At 50.8% G+C, this 25110-nt stretch overlaps 1 protein-coding gene across 2 annotated transcripts in view; it reads left to right on the plus strand.

The window, feature by feature from the left end:
* The window catches only part of PKMYT1 (protein kinase, membrane associated tyrosine/threonine 1), a 360498-nt gene that overhangs the window by 86129 nt on the left and 249259 nt on the right, over nt 1–25110 (plus strand). For both annotated transcript variants that reach the window (XM_078652880.1, XM_078652879.1), the window contains exon 3: nt 22898–23388. In XM_078652880.1, coding sequence (XP_078509006.1) covers nt 22898–23388 — 491 coding nt within the window. The remainder of the gene's footprint in view (nt 1–22897; nt 23389–25110) is intronic.

The raw sequence follows: 25110 nt of genomic DNA on the forward strand, positions 1-25110 counted from the left end.
TGGGATCTGTCTGCATCCCTCGCCAGTCCACGGAATCTCCCCCACTGTGAACGAGACAGAGCATCCGCAATGTCATTGTCCACGCCAGGAATGTGCAACGCACGAAAATGAATATCGTGTTTCAAACAACCAAGAACAAAAACTCTCATAAGTTTCAAAACCTGTCCGTCCCTGGCCGATTGGCGATTCACTATCTCCACCACCGCCATGTTATCCACACGAAACAGCACTTTCTTGTGCGCCAATTCCTCCCCCCACAGTGTCAAGGCGACCAATAAGGGGAACAGTTCTAGGAAAGTGATGCTGCGACCTCCATTCAACCATTCATCGGGCCAACGTTCTGCACACCATTTGCCATTCCAAAAGAGCCCAAAACCATCACTGCCAGCAGCATCCGAAAACATTTGTACATCCCACTGAAAGTCAACCTCTCTGACCAAGGGGACACCATTGAAGGAGTTCAGGAAAAACTTCCACATTCTCAAATCCTCCTTGACACCAGCAGACAGACGAACACGATGGTGGGGCAAATGATGACCTGCCAAAGCCCTGCCCAGTCTCCTACAAAAGGTCCTGCCCGCTCTCACCACTCTGCAGGCAAAATTCAAATGACCCAAAAGCACTTGAATCTCTTTCACCAACACTTTTCTCTTTGACAACATCACATCCAGTAATTCAATCATGTTGACCCTTTTGTCCTCCGGCAGTCGAGCAGACATACCCACAGAGTCTATTTCAATACCCAAAAAGGAGAGGACAGTGGCAGGGCCCATTGTTTTCTCGGGAGCCAAAGGAACTCCCAAATCCTCCATGAGCCCTTGGAATGTGTCCAGAGCCTTCTGGCACTCCGCGGAGCCCGGGGATCCGACAAAGAAAAAATCATCGAGATAGTGTGTTACCAGGGTATGACCTGACTGATGGGAAAAATACCATTGCAGAAAAGTACTAAAACACTCAAACAAAGCACATGATATAGAGCAGCCCATCGGCAGCGCCTTGTCCACGTACCATTTACCATTGAACTGAATACCTAAAAGGCTCCAATCGTCCGGGTGGACAGGCAATAGCCGAAAAGCAGACTTGATGTCACACTTAGCCATCTCAGCGGCTGCGCCCGCTGTCACAACAAGTGACATGGCCACGTCAACCGAAGAGTAAGAGACAGACACTGCCTCTGGGTCAATGAAATCATTAACAGACGACCCTTCAGGCCATGACAAATGTTGAATCAGGCGAAACTGTCCCGGTTCTTTCTTCGGGACAACTCCAACCGGTGAAACAATCAAGTTATGGATCGGCCAATCGTGAAACGGGCCAGCCATCCTCCCTTCATGTACCTCCTTTTTAAGTTTGTCTTGTACCACTGTGGCATGTTCAGAAGCTGATTTTAAATTGGCAGACCACCTCCGGTCCCTAGCACCTAAGTAACCGAGTCGGAACCCAAACTGAAAACCTTCCAACAGTGTAACTTTTGCTGCCTGATCTTCGAAACCATGGAGGGCAATGCGCAGCCTTTCTAAATTAACTGGCGTACGAGCCCTTGGACCCAGCACCCTTAGCACCTCTGTATCCCCTTCCTCCTGAAAACTGTGAAGTCGTATTTGATGTTCCTGAAACTGTTTGCTTTCCCTGTGTACCCTCCGATGACTGATTGTTCCAACACTTGGACAACGGGTGTTTCTTACCACAGCCTGAGCATTCATGTTTAAATTTACAATACTCCCTGGTACAGGAGCCTCTATTAAATTCCCAACAGAAACCAGACCCTGAGTACAAGGTTGCAGTGGCCCCCACCCCTCCCCGGGTGGGCTTCCCCTGAAAGGGCCGATAAACTAACGGCAAACCACTTGCCGTGAAAATGGTTTTCCCCCCTGACGCTGACCCCATTGTGTGTTGCCACAAGTCATTATCTATCTCCCCCCACTTAGCTTCCGGGTCCCAAGCCATCCTGGCCCTAAATTCCTCATCATATTGAGACCAAGCAAAACCACCCCCGGTGATCTGGGCCTTGCGAATGACGTCCATGTATTTAAAAAGGGACACGCTGCGCTCAGGGAACTTTTCGCAATATACACTGGCATAAATCAAAAATGCAGCTGTCCAGTTTTCAATAGTTAAAGGCACTCTGGGGCGTTTTGCCAGCTCAAACTCCTCCTCCTTAGACCCTTCTTTGGACCGGACTTCTCTGTGGAGTAGCTTCAATAGTTCCACATACTCACCATTCCAAATTCGTTCCTTGGTACTTAACATGAGATGAGCACCTAACGGTTTCGTAACCCCCATGTAAGGCAGTTTCTTGATTTTTAGTTCTTTACTGGCCACCGGCTCTTTAACCTTGCTGGAAGCACCAGCCATAACATCACCTACCACTTTGTTCGTAACGTCTACCACATCATCTGTACCAACTGCTGTGTCTTTTACATATCGACCTTTGACCAGACGGCCATCACTACTAACCACTTCGGTTCCACCACCTGTACCCACAGACACCATCGTAGGTTTGGCCTGTGTGGCTGATTTCTCACCTGGCAACAGAGAGACCACTCTCGATGGCTCCGCCCGTGTCTCCGAGGTCAATGCATCCGGTCTGCGAGGCGCCCTACTCGATGGGCCGTGCACTCTTCTCCCTTGCAAATGACTTTGGACCACTGGAGCCTGTAACACACTAGAAGAAACATGAGAGGGCACCCCCCTTTCCGGATCCCGCACTTCACCTTCTTCAGGACTCTCTTCGTCGTAGTCCAACACTACTGAATCGACACTAGTGTGCAACAAATCACCACGGGTCTTACCCAACCCGGTATCAACCACCGTACATTTAAATGATTGTGAAACTCCAGGAGGGGGAGCAGGCTGTACGCGCCCGTACCTCCCTGTGCGTTGACTCTGTAGCTCCTTAGCCGCCGGCAAGGCCTGCCACCTATACCTGCTACTCGTTGGGGCCAGCGGGGTCACGCCAGACCCTCGTGTGCTGGCCGCGGCGGGATCCCTCGGTGGAACAGAGAGGGCCGCGCTAGGCACTCTCCTCACTTCCCCTTGGCGTGATGGGACTGGACCGCGCCCTGCCAAGTCTGGACCTCCGCACCTATTCCTATCCTGAAAAGAAAAAGTTTGGACTGGTGTGCTAGGGTCCCTAAAAGCAACACTCGAAACAGACCTTGACCTCCGTAAATTAGCATCAACAAGCGACCCCTGACACCTCTCTAAAGAACGTCCCCTAATGCAACCCTTCAAAGGCACTCCCCTGACCGGAGAGTCGCCTATCATCTCCTCCTCATCACTGTCATCCAAGTTAGCGCCCGCTGCCACTGAAGAAGAGGTCTGCAAAGGGACCCCCACACCCCTCGCATGGCCCCCAATATCCTTGTGAAAACCACGCTGCGCCAAACCTGCTGTACCAAAATGCTCCCATCCAGGAGAACCGAACATAAGATAAGGACCTCTAGCATCCCCATGTACAGACCCTCCACTCACCTGCCTGGAAAACCCCTCACGCTCCAACAACGTATTTGAGAAACCCACAGCCCCTGTAAACCTCACACCAGGGTGAACCAACCCCACAAAATCATCCCCTACAGCCCTACCCAATCCCCCCAAACCTGGGCCATGCGCAGGTGCAGACCCCCGACTCTCATCATAAAAAGCTCCCTGACCCCCCTGTGACAATCTCCTGTCATCCCTCCGCAAACGGACACTCCCCTCCTGAAAACCAGGAAACACAACAGCCCTTGACCTTACCGTGTCCTGGCCCAAAACCTCACCATACATGGAACTACTTTCGCCCATCTGGGCCCACTCACCCTCTCCTCTGGACCCCCCTCCAACAGACATAGCAGAACCCACATAAGAACCAGGGGTGGAGAATAATAACGGGCTGCCCACATTACTGTCCCCATCCCCATGGTCAGTACCAACATCCTGTGCAAAAACAACCTGGCCAGCATGAGGCTCCATACCAACCTGTCTGTCCAATCCACCTGTAACAAGCTGGCTAGAAGCCCTACCATCAGTCACATCCATCCCTGCTACAGCAAGGTGTGAAGGGGTTAACAACATACCAGCGCGTGGGTCAACAATCATCTGTGTCTCTGTTACAAAATGCTGTGCAATATTCAATTCCGGCATATCGTGCTGCTGCTCTGCCCCTTGCCAATCGTTCAATTGAAACGAGCCCCTACGCGCACCTCGCGCAGACCTGACAAGCGCAGGCTCCATACGGCGCTCCCCTATGGGGTCAGAAGCGGAGCGCTTCTTACTCCCTCTCCGCCCCCCCCTCCCCCGCTTGGCCGGGACAATCGGAGCGGGAGCGAGCGCTTCTGCCTCCAAACCTTTCCCCGCCCGCCCCGCCGAAGCAATCAATTGCGCTCCAGACGCCTGACCCGGCTGCATGCGAGCCGTCTGCCCTGCCGCCGGAGCGCCTCCCGCCCCACCCCGGGACTCCATAACCGAAAAAGGGGCCGGTCCCGCGCCAGCACCCATGACTACGGGAGCGCCCAACATTACCGGCGCTCCCCCCTCCCCCGCCGCCACACGCGCCTGTAAAGAAGGGGCCGGTTTCCTCGAACGGGACCGGCCCCTTTCACTTACCTGGACAGAACGCCTCTTTTTAGGCGAAGAACAAGCCATAACTGCAGCGGACACGCCGGCGGAGGCCTGGCGCTGGGGGCGCGCCGGCCCCCCTCCCACCAACAAGTCCATGCGACCTGCTTCCGACAGCAGTCGCATGGCCTCCAAAACGCGGTAGTCTTCCATCTCGGAATTAAAGCGCCAAAGTAAACTATACCAGGATAGCTAAAATTACCGAAATACCTGACAATATTCTCTATAAAACACTAACAGACAAAAAAGCTATGAGCCCACCTAGCCACCAGGTCACCAAACCTAAAATGGTGGCTGGTAGGCAGTGGGCAGGGGGTTTATAATTGGGCTATTCTGGTCCTACTGGACCAGCCCAATTCTAGAAACTTCTGTCCCTCTTAAAGGGGACACCCCTCGCAGCTCTCCCAAACCGCCCGGGGGAGGAGACCTCCCGGCGGTCGGCTCCCTCCCCCAAGCCCCCCTTCGAGTGAAGCATGACCGGTCCCATGTACACAAATTTTCTAAAGACGGCATGCATTTAAATGAGTGCGTATCTAGTGTACGCTGAGTCTACTTATTCAAATATACAGTTGACAGGCTAATTCATTTTGTAGTTGGTTTTAAATGGGGGGGGGGGGTGGCAACACGCTACTAAGGGTTGAGAGGTGCTGTCGGTAGATGCACGAGAGTGCTAAGGCAGGATTGATGGCCCAGTATTTCTGGAAGCAGGGTGACGTCACTTGCGGGGGCTGTGCTGCAGCTCGCATTCTCTGCACACATTTGTACAATACAGGCTAGCCTGTGAGTGTCTGCAGAAATATAGTGACGGCCCACATGTTCACACTCCTCACGTTTAACAGAGGTTTGGTAGCCGGCTGTGCTCCACCAGTGCCTGTGCCACGCCTGCTCCGTAGACTCAGGGCTTCCTCTTGCCCTCTGGGTGGCACCTTCTAGTTCTACACCCAGCTCCAACCGCGCCAGGAAGGGCCATTGTCTTCGATGTGTGCTTGTGGGGAGAGGCCATCCCAGGAATGCGTCCGTTGACAGACGAGGGAACTGTGCTTGAACAAACCAAGTACTCTAAAGCCAGAAGCTGGCGGTGTAGCACATTGTTGGAGAGGAGCCCCCCACCCCCCCTCCCCCCATATGTAGGTATGTCAAGAAGAAACTGCTGTAGGCAAGGCTTTAAGTGGGAGGACAAACTGGGCGTGGCTGATGTAATTAGGGCGTGGCTTGCAAACACGTAAGTTAAAAATCTGTGTTTAGCATAGTGTCGCCCCACTTGTATTTTGCGGTTTCTGTCATTGCATCCAGATATGATACAACAATTAACATCATACCTACAACAAGTCAGGACTATTGACTTTGTCAATGGTTGTTAGTTGCATAAGAAAAATAAGCAGCAACTATGGCTTGTATATGATATTGAAAAAGCTTCGACTTAAAGCACTGGTGACAATGTTGCTGCTCCTGAGTTTAAAAAAGAGAAGGGAAATCCAGAGAGAAAATTACTCTTTGAAGGATTTCTCTCACCCCTACAACACTCACTTGGCATGACGTCATGCTGTAATTTCTCCAGGATTGAGTAGTATGAGCACGCGCACAGGATGTGCCTGCTGTCACTGCAGTCCGGGGAAAAAACGGACCGCCTGTGCCAGGGCACAAAACAGACCCCGATAGGGACCCGTTTCGAGGCCCCCTTCAAAACAAGCATTTGCAATGCAATAGGTCTCGCATTACTGAAAGTTTGAGCTACTGGCATTGCTAATAATAATGCAAGGCCAATAGCTCACACTTTCAGTAATGCAAGACCTATTGCATTGCAAATGCTTGTTTCTCCCAGTTCAAATGGTGGTTTCTGATTGACAGCTAGAGAAAGAGAGGAAGGCTGGAGGAACGATGTGAAGGAGGAGAAGCATACGTGCATACATGGAAGAAAGAGAGGGTGGGAGCCTGGGTAATGAAGCAGGGAAGGAGCGGGTGCTGAGAGGGAAAGGTAAAAAAATTTTATGAGATTCAGGAGGGGAAGGAAGGGCTTTGCGCACCCTGACGCTTGCATACCTAAAACCAGTATGTCCAGCCCTTTGCTTTGCATTTTCTCAGAATTTAGAACTGCAAGTCTGCAAAGATAACACAGTGAGTTATGTGCAAGTGCTCATTATTTGTATGAAGTCTACAAGTTGGAATCTTAAGTAACTTTGCACTGCTGTTTAGCCCTATGAAGGCGATAGAATCAGGGCTGTTTATGTAATGCCGGTACCTGCAAGTGGAAGCCAGTGAGATGGGGTTACACACAGCACCGCAAGCCCCTGGTCTAGGCAGGCCCCACCCCCACCCAACCTCACAAACTCCTTCATTTAGTAACCCTAAGGACTCGCAGCCCATAAAACATAATGGCGTGCTGGTGATTTAGTGTGACACACGTGACTGTGCGGTGCGGTAGGCGAATGGCAGCTGTGCGCAGGCTGCAGTACCCTCAAGAAATGCACCAAATGAGCACAACACACTGAGCTTTCAAGGGGTCGACATAAAAAGAACAGGCTGGCTCGTGCAGGAAAAGCAGGCGTGAGATTACAGTAACTGCCCCTTCGCTTTGCCTGCACACCAGAGAAAATATACACTGCCTGCACTGAACCGATTTACAGGCGGAGCAATTGTGTTTTACCTACAAAGCGTGACAGGTGCCGCTCGGCTGGGCAGAGGCCAGGGTGGTTACACACACATGCAGCGCCTATATAATACTAGATTGTTCTCACCAATATTACCCAGAGGGTCACCCGATGAGAGGTTGTAGCTTGACTGCCTCCGACTACCTGCTGTAGCTAAATTTGCAACTAGGAAATTAGACCATCCGTGATATATTTACTTACCGAGAATGCGGACCGCGTCTTGCACTATGCTTGTTGCTTCAATGGCGAAAGCAACAAGCGGCAGGGAAAGCGATCGCTTTCACTTTCGCGATCGCTTGTAAAACACATAAGCCCGCGAGTGGTGCGCGCGCGCGCCCCACATCGAGTCATGTGGTTTCAATTATTGCGCCCGTGTCTAGGCAGATAATTGCAACCACATGACCGGCGGTGCGTGTAATAGACCCCAATAGGCAATGGGCGGAGCAATGCGCCCGCCTTTGGCCAATTGCGTGCTGTCTTTTATAAAAAGACACACGCAAAGGGTGCATGTGCGATTCCTAGGGTTCTTTTCAAACCCCCTACAAAAAGTCTCGTGCTGCGCGAGATCTAAAAACTGCTGGTGCTCATCACCGGTGAGACCCGGCCCACTTAAAGCCCTGGCTGTAGCGGCTTTTAGGCCTCTGTGCACCAATAAACGTCTGGGCATGCTTGGCGTCGTATCTCAACTGCTCTAGTCTAGCATGTGGCTTCTGAAATTAAACTTATCCTGTCATTTTGTTTTACAAGGTAACAAAAGCGTTATGTTCTTGTATGTATTTTCCCTTCAGGGTGCTACTACAGATTACCTTGCTTGGTCACTTGGTTAATTAGTTGTGCGATCAAACACCATTGAACGCCGCTCTTTTGGGCCATGGGCATTGTTTCCATCTCTGATGTACTCCTTTCCTCCGAATTTATGCTTGTACCAGTGTGTTCTTCCGCGGCTCATTTTCTGTTCTAACAGCGATGTCTGTAGCACCTTTTTCCCTCGGGAGAATGAAGCCCACTTGATTTCCATTGATTAATAGAAAAAACGGTGCATGAAAATACTACTATCTCCCAAAGTAAAATTTGGGAAGAGACTGATCAACTGTGCTCCATCTTTTGAAAAATAAAGCTGCATTGGGGCGTTGGAGAGGAGCACCAGCGTTTCCTTGTCTAATAGTTTGTTTTTATTGATTCTTTATTTTGAAAGACAGGCCCTTAGATAAACCCCCTGACAAAATAATGAAGTCCATGCCCACCCCCTGCACACTGCCTGCAAATCAATCAATCAATCAATCATAGCACTTGTATAGCGCGCTACTCACCCGGCAGGGTCTCAAGGCGCTTGGGGGAAGGGGTCTGCTATTGCTCGAACAGCCAGGTCTTGAGTTGTCTCCTGGCGAGATGGTCCCCGGTCAGCCGGAGATGGATGGGGAGGGAGTTCCATGTCTTGGCCGCCAGGTAGGAGAAGGATCTGCCACCAGCGGTGGCTCTTCGGATGCGTGGTACGGCGGCAAGGGCGAGGCTTGTCGAACGTAGCTGGCGGGTGGGCGTGTAGAAGGTCAGGCGGTCGTTGAGGTACTTGGGTCCCAGGTTGTGGAGAGATTTGTGTGCGTGGGTGAGGAGCCTGAACGTGATCCTCTTGCTGACGGGGAGCCAGTGCAGGTCCTTCAGATGTGGCTGTGTCGGGGGATGTTCAGGATGAGACGGGCGGAGGCGTTCTGGATGCGTTGGAGTCTTTTCTGTGTCTTGGCTGTGGTTCCGGCGTAGAGGGTGTTTCCGTAGTCCAGTCGGCTGGTGACGAGTGCCTGGGTGACCGTCTTCCTGGTCTCGGTCGGGATCCATCGGAAGATCTTGCGGAGCATGTTGAAGCACGATGAGGAGACGGCGTTGACTTGTCTGGTCATCGAGAGGGAGGAGTCCAGGATGAAGCCCAGGTTGCGTGCGTGGTCCGTTGGTTTGGGTGCGCTGCCCAGGGCCGGGGCCCACCAGGAGTCGTCCCAGGCAGAGGGTGATGATCCAAGGATGAGGACTTCCGTCTTGTCTGAGTTCAGTTTCAGGCGGCTGTTCTTCATCCACTCGGCTACTTCTTTCATCCCTTCGTGTAGGTTGGTTCTGGCGGTGGCAGGGTCGTTGGTGAGGGAGAGGATCAGCTGGGTGTCGTCGGCGTAGGAGATGATGTTGAGGTTGTGCTGGCGTGCGATGGCTGCGAGAGGTCTCATGTAGATGTTGAAGAGGGTGGGGCTGAGTGATGATCCTTGGGGTACGCCGCAGATGACTTCGGTGGCCTCGGATCGGAACGGGGGAGGTGCACTCTCTGAGGTCTGCCGGTGAGGAATGAGATGATCCACTCCAGTGCCTTCTCTTGGATACCGATGTTGCTGAGGCGTTGAACTAGGGTGCGGTGGCAGACGGTGTCGAACGCTGCCGAGAGGTCCAGGAGGATGAGGGCCGCTGTTTCCCCGTTGTCGAGCAGGGTTCTGATGTCGTCGGTGGCTGCGATGAGGGCGGTCTCGGTGCTGTTGTTGGCTCGAAAACCAGATTGCGAGGGGTCGAGGATCCGTTCGTCTCGAGGAAGGCTGCAAGCTGTCTGTTGACGGTCTTCTCGATGACTTTGGCAGGGAAAGGGAGGAGCGAGATGGGGCGAAAGTTCTTGAGGTCGGTGGGGTCCGCTGTTGGTTTCTTCAGTAGGGCGCTGAGCTTGGCGTGCTTCCAGCTCTCCGGGAAGGTGGCAGTGTTGAAGGAGGCGTTGATGATGTCCCGCAGTTGGGGTGCGATGATGGAGTCGGCCTTGTTGAAGACGTGGTGGGGACAGGGGTCGGTCGGAAATCCGGAGTGGATGGTGTTCATCGTGCGGGTTGTGTCTTCGGTGGTCACCGTGGTCGAGGTGCGGAGGTTGGTGATGGAGGGCGTCGGTTCGACGGTTGGGTGCGTTGATGGTGCGCCGACGCTGTTGTGGATGTCGGCGATCTTGCGGTGGAAGAACGAGGCGAGAGAGTCGCAGAGGTCTTGTGAAGGAGTGATGTCGTTGTTGCCGGTGCTGGGGTTGGAGAACTCCTTGACGATGTTGAAGAGTTCCTTGCTATCGTGGGTGTTGTTGTCCAGTCGTTCCTTTAGTGATTTCTTCTTGGTAGTGCGGATAAGCTGGTGGTGCTTGCGGGTGGCGTGTTTGAGGGCGGCCATGTTGTCTGTGGTCTGGTCTAGGAGCCAGGCTTTCTCGAGGGTGCGACAGTTCTTCTTGGAGTTCTTGAGTTCGTCGGTGAACCAGGAGGCTGTCTTGCTTTTGGGTCTGCTGGTAGGGTTCTTAAGTGGCGCGAGGTCGTCAGCGCAGTCGGACAGCCACTTCGTGAGGTTGCGTGCTGCTTCGGTGGGGTCCGTTGTGCTGGCGGGTGGGTTCTGACTGAGGGAGGTGGTGAGCTGTTCGGCGGTGATCTTGCTCCAGCTCCTGTGGGGAACCTGAGGTGGGTGGTGGTGGGTTGTGGTTCTTCTGAAGCTGAAGTGGACGCAGCTGTGGTCGGTCCAGTGAAGTCCTGTGGAGTGGCTGAAGGTGATGTGCTTGCTGGATGAGAAGACTGGATCAAGTGTGTGGCCGGCGTAGTGGGTGGGGGTGTTGACCAGTTGCTTGAGTCCGAGGTTGGCGAGGTTGTCCAGCAGGGTGGTGGTGTTGCGGTCGTTGTTGTTCTCCAGGTGGAAGTTGAGGTCCCCGAGGAGGATGTAGTCGGCGGAGGGGAGGGCGTGAGGGCTGATGAAGTCGGCGATGTCTTCGCTGAATTGTGTGCGGGGTCCTGGGGGTCTGTAGATGAGGGTGCCTCGGAGGGTGGTCTTGGGGTCGGTGTGGATCTGGAAGTGAAGGTGTTCGGCCGCCGAGAAGGTGTCGTCGGAGTTGGTCATGATGCGGATGGTGTTCTTGTGGACGATGGCGATGCCTCCTCCAGTCTGGTTGACGCGGTCCTTCCGGGTGATCTTGTATCCGTCCGGAATGGCGATGGCGATGTCGGGCGCTGAGGAGGCGTTCATCCAGGTTTCTGTCAGGAAGGCGACGTCTAGAGATGTGGTGTCGAGGAGGTTCCAGAGTTCCACGGCGTGTCTGTGGACGGAGCGGATGTTGAGCAGGATGCACATGAGGTGGTTACTGCTGGTGCTCGTCTTGGCGGGTGCGGTGCAGGTCCGGATACAGGAGAACTTGCAGGCTCGGCAGCAGAAGGGTCCGTGGGAGCGTCTCGGGGTGGCTCTGTAGCATCCGGAGGTTCGGCCGGTGTTGAGTGCGTTGAGTGTAGCGGCGTCGTAGGACCGGCGGATGGGTTGGCAGCCTCGGGGGCCAGGCGTCCTGGCGCTGGGCGAGGTCCAGGCGCGGACGGGCGCAGACGGGCTTACCTTTGGGGCGCCCGCTGCGCGTGCGTGGTGGCGTCATAAGAAGGGAGCCAGGAGGGAGGGTCCGCTGGGTGGCGGGAGCGGGCTGACCTATCGGCTGGCGGGGGCGCAGGGAGGCAGCGGCGGGAAAGGGGGAGGAGGAATGCGGGCGGCTCAGCGGCGGCTGGGTCGCCTGTAGCGGCGGCGAAATCCACAAGGAAGAAGGCGGCAGTAGAGCAGCAGGAGGAGCGTGGGGGCGACCCGGCCTAGGTAAGGCACAGTGGTCGCTCCCAAGTGAGGAGAGGAGTCCCCTTAAGAAGGGAGCCGGGAGGGAGGGTCCGCTGGGTGGCGCGAGCGGGCTGACCTATCGGCTGGCGGGGGCGGGGCCGCAGGGAGGCAGCGGCGGGAGAGCGGGAGGAGGAATGCGGGCGGCTCAGTGGCGGCTGGGTCGCCTGTAGCGGCGGCGAAATCCAAAGAGAGTCCATTTCGTAAACCACCACCGTGTCCACCACCACCTCCACCATGTCCACCACCTCCACCATGTCCACCACCTCCACCATGTCCACCACCATGTCCACCACCATGTCCACCACCTCCACCACCTCCACCATGTCCACCACCTCCACCACGTCCACCACGTCCACCACCTCCACCATGTCCACCACCTCCACCATGTCCACCACCTCCACCATGTCCACCACCTCCACCATGTCCACCACCACCACCATGTCCACCACCTCCACCACCACCATGTCCTCCACCACCACCACATCGTCCACCACCACCACGTCCACCACGTCCACCACAACCACGTCCACGTCCACCACCACGTCCACGTCCACCTCCACCACGTCCACGTCCACCTCCACCACCACCACGTCCACCTCCACCACCACCACGTCCACCTCCACCACCACCACGTCCACCTCCACCACCACCACGTCCACCTCCACCACCACCACGTCCACCTCCACCACCACCACGTCCACCACCATCACCACCACGTCCACCACCACCACGTCCACCACCACCACGTCCACCACCACCACGTCCACCACCACCACGTCCACCACCACCACGTCCACCACCACCACGTCCACCACCACCACGTCCACCACCACCACGTCCACCACCACCACGTCCACCACCACCACGTCCACCACCACCACGTCCACCACCACCACGTCCACCACCACCACGTCCACCACCACCACGTCCACCACCACCACGTCCACCACCACCACGTCCACCACCACCACGTCCACCACCACCACGTCCACCACCACCACGTCCACCACCACCACGTCCACCACCACCACGTCCACCACCACCACGTCCACCACCACCACGTCCACCACCACGTCTACCACCACCACCACGTCCACCACCACCACGTCCACCACCACCACGTCCACCACCACGTCCACCACGTCCACCACCACCACGTCCACCACCACCACGTCCACCACCACCACGTCCACCACCACCACGTCCACCACCACCACGTCCACCACCACCACGTCCACCACCACCACGTCCACCACCACCACGTCCACCACCACCACGTCCACCACCACCACGTCCACCACCACCACGTCCACCACCACCACGTCCACCACCACCACGTCCACCACCACCACGTCCACCACCACCACGTCCACCACCACCACGTCCACCACCACGTCCACCACCACCATGTTCACCACCACCACCACCATGTTCACCACCACCACCACCATGTTCACCACCACCACCACCATGTTCACCACCACCACCACCATGTTCACCACCACCACCACCATGTTCACCACCACCACCACCATGTTCACCACCACCACCACCATGTTCACCACCACCACCACCATGTTCACCACCACCACCACCACCACGTCCACCACCACCACCACGTCCACCACCTCCAACCACCACGTCCACCACCTCCAACCACCACGTCCACCACCACGTCCACCACCACGTCCACCACTACCACCACCACGTCCACCACTACCACCACCACGTCCACCACTACCACCACCACGTCCACCACTACCACCACCACGTCCACCACCACGTCCACCACATCCATCACCACGTCCACCACAACCCGTGACGAGTAAGGTGTCACTGGAGGGCAGAGGTAATGGGAGTGTCAACCTCGGCTGTACATGGGACATTTAAGGATGCATTGGGTGCGAGAAGACGGGAATAGGGGCTAGAAGTATTACACCAGAACCAAGATACATTTTGAAGAGGTGCAATGTCACAGGGGCCCCTGTAAAAGCACTCGCAGCATCTCTACCTCACAGTAGCATACCTGCACGAGCCACTCACTCAAAACCAGCATTGGCATAGCCAATAGGTCTTGCCTTTGGGAACTTATACGTGTTTAGCCATGCAACACTTGATGTTGTTGCACCAAGGATATTGTGCTGGATAACTAAACACTTATAAGGTCCCAAAGGCGGGACCTATTGGCTATGCTAATGCTTGTTAACCTTTGTCAGTGGAGTGAGGCCTACAGGCTCTCTCATTCTGAAGGATATAGTGCTGGGCAGTGTGTGCATGTTTAATGTGTATTAGGTACAAAACATGAAGGATACAGTGCTGTACAGTGCCTTCATGTTAAATGTATTTGCTGGTTGTATGTGTGCCTGAGTGGTACCGTACATGGAGGATACGATGCTCTGCAGTGTGTGTATGCTGTATACATGCACCAGTTGCATGTATGTGTTCCTGTGAATGGTACAGTGCACGGAGAACCCTGGGTTCCATTTGGAGACCCAGGCTTGCATGGTGAAACATGATGAAGAGGTAGAGCAATTTCCCACCCAGACAGATTTGTGCATAGCTGCATTCCTGTAAGCTGGATGGGACACGCACTGTGAATTGGAGAGCCAGGCTTCCCCATGCACTTCAGAGGGTGCTCTTTGAATCAGTGATAGGTCACATGTAAGCGTTATGGGCACATCTCAGGAAGAAGATGGGCCTGATAAGAGAATCATAAAGAGTAAAGCAAACCTTTAGTTGCACAGATCACTGTGGGTGACATCCAGTTGTGAACTCTAGTCACTCCAATGGCATGCATTGTGGGGCAGTCAGTTTTGGAGTCAGTCCTGCTGAGATAGACTGCTTTCAAGAGGAAGACAGAGCAGAGCAGTGGGTACTTCAAAAGCAGCAGACCCCAAGGATAAGCTTCAAAGACTCAGACCCTAAATCACATTTGGTGCCTGGAAATGGACTATAAGATGGGGAGTTAGAGACCCTGCCAGATGGGCTTTGTGAGGATGGGGAGCTCTGCAAGACTTCTGCCTATGCCCGGACTGGTGACCAAGGCCTGCTAGTCTCTCAGTTTGCTACATCACCCAGAAAATTCAAAACCAAATTCCTTGGAGCACCATCTTCTGCCAGTGTGCTCTTTGAGGAAGAGGAGAGCGTTGGAGCGAGAGTGGTCCAGTGAGGAATATTACCAATTGGACTCCCAGTACTAGGTGTAAGGAAACTGCTTCTTCACTGATCAGGTTGTTACCAGTGTGGAGGACAAAGTGGGCGTGCCCCGGTTGCCAGGGAAAGGCCACCGTGAAGTGAGCCAGGGCGAATGTTGTGCCGATTGGCCTAGAACCCATGTGCAGCTAAGGATCTGCAACCCCATATGCCAGGAGGGGCTGCTGTGCGGACACCTGCTGTGCCAAGCAGGTCCGCACCTGTGTACAGTAGGGACGTGGTGACCCCGTATGTTTTATTTTCTATGTGTTTTAACTAGACTAAGGTCTTATGCGCCCCCTTTCTTATTCTCTCTCAGAACATTCACAGCTTTCACATTTCAAGGTTCCCTTTACTGCAAATATCCTTTGTATACTCACACAGCAGTATATTCCAAACCCTGAACTGTAGCAGGGGCCTCATATAAATCTTGATTTTTCACTTGGATCTTCTCATGAACCTTGAAACCTTTGGGACATCTCACCTACTGAAAATCTCCAAATTCCTCTGCACATGCTAGGTTTCCGAGAGCTTCAACATTGTTGCTCACTCACCCCTGTCTCTCTTGAACCCTTGAAAATAATTTGTGGCACTGTAGAAGAACATTAATTCTAAATTGTCTCTATCATTCTTACAGAACTCTTATATATGTTTCTTCTTAACTGGAAAGTCAAACGGTCAGACTCCAAACTGACCATTTCTTTTTGGATTGCGGCTGGATTAAAGTCAACCCTCTCATCCAAATCAGCAGTGGAATATCTGAATAAAAGTGACCTCATTTGTTTTCAAGAGACTTGGTCTCTATCTTCAACGGCTCCCTACGGCTATTATGAACTCATCAGCCTCCCAGCCCAATTCCTATGGAAGACCTTCTGGGGGCCTCTCCATTTTCATCAAACATAAGTGCAAGATCGCAGCTACTCCCATCTATCGGAATTTAACGGCAGGGCAAACTGTACTAATTACCGGTCTTTCAACTTCAAGCAGAGCATTATTTCCCTTGCTTTTAATTAACTGTTACCACAACATAGCTAAAACATCAAAATCCATGGCAACAGTCCTATGGGTCAAACATCTGGAAGAACTTTTAATGGAATTCGCCTCTGGAGAAGTACTGTTATTAGGCGATTTCAACATCAGAGACCTGGTTTCCAACGCCCTTTCAGTCCCCAAAACTAAAGAGCAAGAAGTCATGACCACTTTTCTAACCAATTACAATTTACGTTCTGTGAAGCAAATCGCATTGGAACAGGATCCTGGTGCCCATCTGCCTCCAACATTTAAGAATATTTCGACTATAGACTACATTTTTTTATCACCATCTCTGGCAAACAAATGAATCCTTATGGAAATCCCAGAGAGCGACCATAACCCTTTGACTGTAACAATGGACCTGCAAGTGCCTGCTGCTGCCGAAATAACTGAAGTGGGCATTCAATGCAGTTTGAATTCCACACTCCAGTCAGACGAATTAAATGGGAAGCTTCGGGTTCTGATAAGGTGGGCACTTGGCTCATGGGAACCACTCCAAATTTCATGCACAATGCTTCTACAGACTTCCATCGTTGGTCGGACAACGCCATTGTCAAATTACGAGACCTCTTAACAGGCCCTGAAGCTCACCACAGACCCCCCAGACCTTGCCCGAAGCAGATTTTTGACCCGGTGTTAGCCATCCAAAGAAGAGCCCTAAGGAGGGCTGTGCGCCTGCACAAATCAAAAGGCACAGAGCACTCTGCTAATAATATGGCCTTACTGTGCAAAGCCTACAAAAAATCAACATGGGAAGCCAAGAAACAAAAAGAGCCGAATGGCTGGTTAAAAATATTTGCCCTGTTAAAGGGAAAAAGCCGGAACCATATAAACAAACTTTGTTCCTCCAATAAGAGCAGGGGGAACGCGGACCGTGAAGAAGACTGGTCCCAGCATGTTATTCAACAATACTGCTGTGACACCCTGGACCCGGTGTAGGGCGAAATTAGAGATCGTGCCGATACTACGCAGATAGAAACCCATGAGCTGACTACTCCGGACAAGGTCTCCAAGTATTTGAAAGCCATGAAAAACGATGGCGCTCCCCGGCCCAACAGCCTTCCATCGGCGGTATTTAAATGTGCGCTGGAAGATTGGGATAAGCTATTAGTCCCCTTATACAACAACGCGTTTACTACCTATCGGCTACCAGATTCATGGAAAGGCTCGATCTTATGCTCAGTATTTAAGAAAGGAGGTCCCTCTCTCCCAGCTAATTATTGACTCACTGCCCTATTAGATCTTGAGGCCAAGGTATTTGCCCGGTGTCTTCTCAGGTCGCTAGCAAATGGGTATCGGAAAACAACATTCTACCATACTTTCAAACTGGATTTCGATCCTCGGCCTCCACAATAGACAACATCACCACTCTAGCCATCCTGAGTCAACAAGCCGCGCAAAAAATAATCTCCCCCTATATTGCTGCTTTATAGACTACAGCGCTGTAAGTGTCTCGCAACACCTTATGGAGGAAATTAGACACGTGGGGGATCCCTCAGTCTGCTAGGAACCCTTATCTCCTTGCATAAGAACACATGGGTATGAGTCAGAACTGGCCCAACGACAGTCTCTGCAAAAATTCCAACCTCAGACGGCGTAAAGCAAGGTTGCATTCTCGCCCCCCTCTTCTTCAACCTTTACACCGCCGACCTGGGAAGATTCCTGTAGAAGAGCAATCTCCTCCAGCCAAAACTGGGCCTCTCAAAAACGAACCTGCACATTTTGCAATATGCCGACGATATTGTTATAATGGACCAAGCAAAATCTGACCCCCAAAGAGCCTTGAGAACGCTCCACAAATATAATACTGCTAACGCTCTGAAAATCAACCAGGATAAGACCAAGGTTTTGATATTCGGCTGTTGCAAGACCAAGAAAAGTTTAACGTGGAACATTGGGCCCGCAAAGATCAAAACAACATCAAAGTACAATTACCTGGGGGTCTGGTTTAGCGAGTCTTCCAGACCATCAGTCCACCTAGCAGCCTTGAAAAAGAGAGCTGGATCAATAACATACTCCCTGACCGACTCAACCAGACCCTGAGTAGTCCTTCTGCCGAACCCATTCTGAAGGTGATTAAAGCCACTCTTCTCCCCACCTTAAACTATGGGCATCAGGCCTTTCCTGGCACATGTTCGGCCAGTCTCGACCGCGCCCAAGTTTTCATCTTCCGAATTTCATCCACAGGGCAAGACTACGACTGAAGCTGGACCTTCAAAACAATCTATTTTCTGTGAGGCTGATACCCTGAAATACTTCATAATGACACAAAGCTGCAGACAACACCCTATAAGCCCGGTTAAAAAACTCTTGCCAGCTCTGGGAATCCGTGTAATCATCAAATTATAAAGGCCATAAGAACGCTAGACATCGACACGTCATTACTAACCGCAGACACTATTCCATACACAGTCTGGAAAAGGGTTATCAATAAGCAGGTCAGACAAATTTCCTACCAGATGGACATCCAGGTTCTAATAACTATCCTGCTTCACTTGAATAACTCATACCTCCCTTGGGTACCTCAATCTTACCTCCTGGAAAGTCTGAGCGCAGTGGCCCGGAAGATTATAATATTCATGCGTCTCTTAGTTCTGTGCTCCACTGCCTTCAACCGATGGACTCCAACAAGTGAGGAGGGGGCCTGCAGACTGTGCAACTACAGGTCTGAATCATGGTTGCATCTTCTGTGTTGTTGTCCCGACCTTGACGCTCCCAGAAGACTTCTTTTAAAACCCTTACATTTAAAATGGGGCATCAGAACATAATGGGAGGCATCAGCCCTTTGCTTTACTTCCTTAGACATTCAGGTGCTTGCAAGGTCTGGAAAATATGTGAGACTCCTGGACAATTTCTTTTTACCCTCTCTTGCTTCTGCCCTTCCAGTCCCCCCCCCCCTCCCCCCCAAAAAACTTATCACTGACTTTTTTTGCCCCCTGTCCTAGTATTCCTGTACTAATTTATTTGATCCGTGGCTCTGGAAACCTGTTACATTATTATAATGGTAACTACAAGACTGCCTTGTTAGTTATATGTATATAAACTTAAGCTTGATGGTTTTCTTAGTTTTTGCTATTAACGTGGTAACTGCGCTATGATGACTCTATTGCAATGGTTTTAATGATCTGTGCTAATTTAATAAAACCTACCATCACATTTCTCTCACCTCCACATCACCATCTGTTGCCAATTCTGCAATGCTGTGGTCTATGTTGTCTCTCTCAATACGCAGATGATGTAGAAGTACATTAGGTTTTCTTAATGGTTAACACTTCTCACCGCCAATTGCTGTAGGCATTAGTCTGATATTCCCTTCCACTGCAGGAGAAATGGACCAGTTTCTGTGAAAAATATTGGTGGTTGTGCCATGCCTGATGCTTCTGTGGTGAAAGGCAAAAGAAACCAAACAAACTAAGATAATAATTCCAAACCTAAGTTGAATGTTATTTTCAAGTGTAAGGATATATATTAATGGTTTCTTTGGTGGAGTTCCAAGTCCCCTTTCGCCATGCGATCTCATCCCCCAATATAACTGCATGAACATTTCCTTCAGGTACAGCTCCAGTTTTGGCAAGGTCTGTGGTTTTTCAGTTCCCAGATGGACACGCCAAGTTGATAGCCCAAACCAGTATGGCTGCCATGCACTGTGAGAGTTAACACATGCCATCCAATGATGCCTGATGGTCTTTGGCACTGACATGTTGCTTGCCTGCGGGGAGAAAGAAGCAAGCCTCGCAGAATGTAGATAAAGTGTGCATCCTTGTCCTAGCTACTCGCACTCAATTGTTCTATGAACATGTATCCTCTGCTGCACCTGTGTCCACCGAGCAATAACCTTGCACTATGCTTAGTAACGGCTCCCCTCTTACCCCACCCGAGTCTTCTTGCTATAATTTATTTTTTGTTCTCAACTCGATAATAGTTTAGCATACTTCAATCAAAATAATTATTCAGTGTTTTTCAAGCAGTAGTTTGATTGTTGACCAGCAAAAACATCATCAAGGGTAGTTGGGTGTTGACTGCCCCCACCCAGAGAACTCTTGTCGCAAAAATCATTTGTATGACTCCACAAAACCTGTCGCTCCAGTGTAAATGAGGCAACTGGGCAGAATTCAAAAGTGAAAAATAAAATAACCAGAAGGCTCTGAATATAATTCTATGTGACATACACAAGCTTACATAGCTGAGAGGCATTGAAAGCCATATTGAGAAACCAAAACATAACCGGGATCACTGGAGTACTGGAATTTGTGTCCAGGACAGCGAGTGCAGTTTTGAGGCGACTGATTACTGTTCCAGCCGTCTCAAAAGTACGTGAATGCTGAGTTGGGCTAGCCCCGAACAGGACTTCCAACACAGGGAGGCAAAGAGGGGGATGATTTCATACCAAAATATAGGTTGTTGTGTCTCAAAACTGACCAGTCGTAAATTTTGTTTGGGAGGGGCAACCACTGCACAGACTTATTCAACAGTTGAAACAGAGGAAATGTAATTTAAGATTAGAAAAAGTCCTTTATTACTACAAGATCTCCAGAACTATACATGCTACTCTGGTTTAAACTGTTCTGCAATCAAGGCGCCCAGTTTCATCCACTGGTGCACTACTTAAACAAAACAGTGTCTGGTCATTGTAAATGGGTCACTTCGGCCTTACACAAAGCGGGGGCGGTGGTACCCAAGCTGTGCATTGATAATATATGCTAACCATACACATATTCCTGTCAAACTTTCTGTAGTTCAAGGTCTTGATGTTTGCTATAATACTATTCACATGGTTTCAACAGGTTTTAAACTTGCCAAATACTTCAGGTGTGAAACCACTGCTTTTTCTCCCTCCAGGCATTCTTCTAATTTTATTGAAAAATAATGCATCAACTAGGTGGTAAAAAATTCCTAGGACTGGAGTGCAAGAGAGGAGCGTGATACTCCTTTTGTTTGTTCTTTTGAACTATAAGTCTTTTCTTGAAATTTCCAGCCTCTAGTGAACCTCTTCTGTTACGGTTCATAAAGGTAGAAGGATCAATTACTTGATAAACAATCTTGACAAAGAATTAAATAAACTGTTGAAATTCAAATGATTTCTACTACTAGTTATGGAGCCTCTTAAGATGCCTTCCAAGAAGGCCAAACATTACCTATTCACAGCCTGAGAAGATAGAGAAAGGCGATAAATAGAGGTGAATGGAAGGAGCCGGGAAGTGGGCAAACTTCATTCTCACAGGTTTCTGAAGATTAGGTATGTAAGATCTTACAGTGGAGGGCAGTTGATCAAGTACTTTCCAATGGCTGGACATCCTCTCAGTAGGACCAAGTAGTTTGAGACACATGAATAGTGAGCGATTTCTTCAACCAGATTCTTGTACTACATTGACTTGAAAAAGATTAAAGGCGGAGTGATCTATACTCCGATTTTATTCTGTGACTTGTTGGTCTCTTAGAAGATGCTCCACCCACTAAGCTCTATTTCTCAGTGAGAGAATTAAGGCTGGGTTCTTTGAGTTAGAATAAAGTAAAATTCTGTCAGGTTTTAGGATGTGCACAATGGCTATCTTCAAGGCCAATTTACACATTTAATTGCTGATTGTTTGCATGTGTTGTGTCTTCTTCTGAATATGTTTTGATGCCACATGTTCTGCCAGTATTTAGCTGGTCAGCTCAAGGAGGTAGGGAAGCCAGACGTGTGAGTAGATGCATTCCCACAACAAGGATCTGATATGATTGATGGTGCTGGCAAAGATTGATTCTGTAAATGCCTGCAGAGGAGTGGCTGAGAATATGTAGGCGAGGAGGTGCTTGTGGTATTTGAGGCTTTGGGAAGTTAAAGAACAGGTGTGACCTGTGGTGCTGGGCTCCTTCCCGCACTTCTAGGAAGGTTTGGGTTAGAAGCAGAATTAACTCTTCTGATCTCAATACAGAAAGAATTCTACCAAAAGCCTCAAGAGGTCTCTCAAGGGACTTAAGAGCTGGGCATACCAGCAGTAAACTGACTTGAGCAACTGGCAGGCATATCCTCTTTAGTAATTGTGGTCCATTTTTGTTTCTGTGGTTCCAGTCTTGGCTCGTAATAGACAAAAACCCTGATAGTTTTGACTTTACAGACTCATACAGCAAGTCACCACTTGAGAGTTGCGATCCAAAGTTGCTGAAAACTGGTTAGATGGGGCTCCACATCTTGGTTTGGCGAGTGGTGCTGCCTTAAACCTAGTGTTCATCTAGGCCCTAAATATTTTTCAGGGGCTATGGGATACCCTGAATGCAGGACTGGCCAATGAGGGTCTTAAGAGGAATATTCCCGATACCGGCCCCCATCAACTTGTCAATGCCACAAGTTTATTAGTCCGGTTACTAGAACCCTTTAGAATCGGCGAGAGGTTGATGACGCCCCATTCTTGGTTTGTATGATTAAAAGCCTCAATATGAAGCCAAAAAGCTACAAGGTCCCTAAGGTCCTGTGGAGTGGGTTGTGTCCCCATAGTCTGTGATTGATGTTTTATCATACCCAGATCTCTTACTAAGACTAAAGAGGTAGCGTACTGGCATCTAGACTGCAGGGATGCTCTGAGATGAACAGTTGCTGGGGCTCTCTTGGTCGCCTAAAGTCTACCTCTTCGCAATATGATAGCTTTGTTGTGTGTCTGCTGTGGGTCATAAAGAAATAAGTAGCCAGATTATGGTACTCTTGAAAGGTTAAGACCGAAAAACTGTGTTTATGTAGTGTTGTGGTAGGTTGAAACCTTTCTCTAGATAAAGTACAAACTATAAATGTAACACCTATTCCACTGCCATTTTGTCTGTTATGACAGGTGAAGAGCCGAGAAGATGGAAACCTTTATGCGGTGAAGCGTTCCCTTCAGCAATTTAGGGGAGAGTTGGACCGTCAGCGCAAGCTGGAGGAGGTGCAGAAGCATGAGCGGGTGGGCAAGCACCCTAACTGTGTACAATTTGTGCGAGCCTGGGAGGAGAAGCGACACCTTTACATCCAGACTGAGCTGTGTAAGACTAATCTACAGCACTATTGCGAGGAGCGGGGCCCATTGCACGAGCGTCAGGTCTGGGCCTTCTTCTGCGACCTGTTGCGGGGGCTGAAGCATCTGCATGACCGTAACCTTGTGCACATGGACATCAAGCCAGCCAACATCTTCATTTGTTCCAAAGAGACATGCAAGCTGGGTGACTTTGGTCTCATGCTGGAGCTAGATCGGGGGAATCTGAGTGAGGCACAGGAAGGTGACCCCCGCTATATGGCTCCTGAGCTCCTTAATGGGGAATACACCAAGGCTGCTGATATCTTCAGGTGATCCTGCAGCCCATGCTGATGACCGTTTGTTTATCCTACAGAGATTGCACTAAGTGCTGTGAATTGTCTGTGGTAATGCAAGGTATCTTACCCCATACTGGTTATGATTTAGTACAGACTGAGAAAGAAGACTATGATGGTGTAGTTATGCAAGTTATGTTCTCCAGCATGGTATATTTGTTAGTCACATGCTTGAATTGAATTAAGGTAAATCTCCCCCTTCAAGACTTGTTTCATGACACCCCTCCTCCCCCACCCCCAGTGCAGTACAAACTACAGCTATAAGAACTTTTCTGATGGATACGTCTAATTGGAGATTCCTCACTGTGGCAGGCTAGATAAACTCACGGGAACACGTATAGGTTTGAGACTGGGTTTTATTGATTTTAGCACCCATCTTTTACGAAGTGTGCTTCAATAGTAAGGGAGAGTAGTCTTGAGTTCCTTCTGCTCCGGGGAAGTGCGACTTTTGCGTCTCTCAGGGCTCGTTATTCTCCACTCCAGATTGACTGGCTTGGGAACGCCAAAGAAGGAAAAAGAGAACAGCCCAGTTTGTCAAGTGCTCTATGTACAAGGTGCAAGGGTAGGTGTGTGGGGAGTCACACGGTCCTCAGTTATTAGTTAAGAGCGGTATTGTGAGGTGTCGCCAGTGCTCACGGTAGAGAGTGACGGGAACGTCGGACGGGTGAATCAAGGTGGGTTTGTCCCCTTCCTTCCAGCCCACGCCGTGATACGTGACCGTACCTGACTAAGCCACGCTTCCCTTGAAGCGTGGCTCGGGGATTCGCCTTGTCGTTGGCCTCCTGGCTTTGCGGGTCCCTCTGCGGCGCCCCCTCGCTCTCGTCCTCCGCTTACTCCTTGAACCTTCTCCGCTTCCTCCTCCTCTCTCGATACTCCTTCGCCTCCAGGTGTAGAACACACTGGCGTCTCGTTGTTTCCGGGAATTTCTTCTTCCTTGAGGTCCACGTCACGAAAGGGGGCGGGGTTGTGTCTAAACTCTGCCCAGTTAAAGTAACAGTGTTCGCTTTCGTCTTCTGGCACGAAGACAGTCTGCTTCTCTCTACCCCAGGTCTCAGCTTGCTGTGTAGAGAGATAGGAGAGGGTTGAACTCATGTCGTCCTCTGACTGGGACCGATTCACCCCGTCACACTCACCTTTCACATTTCCCAGGTGCCAGACTGGAAACTGACATAGCTCCTGTGTTGATGTGACTGCAGCCCATATAGCTTCCTTTCTTTTGTGCCCTTCAATAAAATCTGGAGCACCCTCTCCTCAGATTTTTAGTGAGTTTTCTCACAGATCCTTCTACGTAACCCCAGGAGATGTGTCTTTGGTGCTTAAGTTCGTATCATGACTCAAGTGTGGTTTCATACACCCCTAGACAATTAAGGATTGCACGATCAAGCTCTTTGTGGCCTGCGACCAAGAGGTACGCAATTCCGAACTCTGTCTCCGGTGTTCCTGGATAAAGGTCCCCTTCCACATCTTAACTTTAATTAAATTTGTTGATGAGGAAAATGTCACCAGAACAAAAAGAACGGCTTGGAGACTCCTCACCTGAGAGACTGTCTCCAACGAAAGGTAGGTCCCCTTGATGTTCTCTGAATCCAATGGACTCTTCTTTGGAGCCGGACCTGGTAGAGTTAACTCCGGCTGAGGAGTGTCTGACAGCGGCGCCACCAGTGCAGGCTCCGGAACTCATTACTGTTCCTAAGCCTG

Source organism: Lissotriton helveticus, chromosome 7 (genome assembly GCF_964261635.1).
Source record: "Lissotriton helveticus chromosome 7, aLisHel1.1, whole genome shotgun sequence".
Classification (NCBI taxonomy): domain Eukaryota; kingdom Metazoa; phylum Chordata; class Amphibia; order Caudata; family Salamandridae; genus Lissotriton; species Lissotriton helveticus.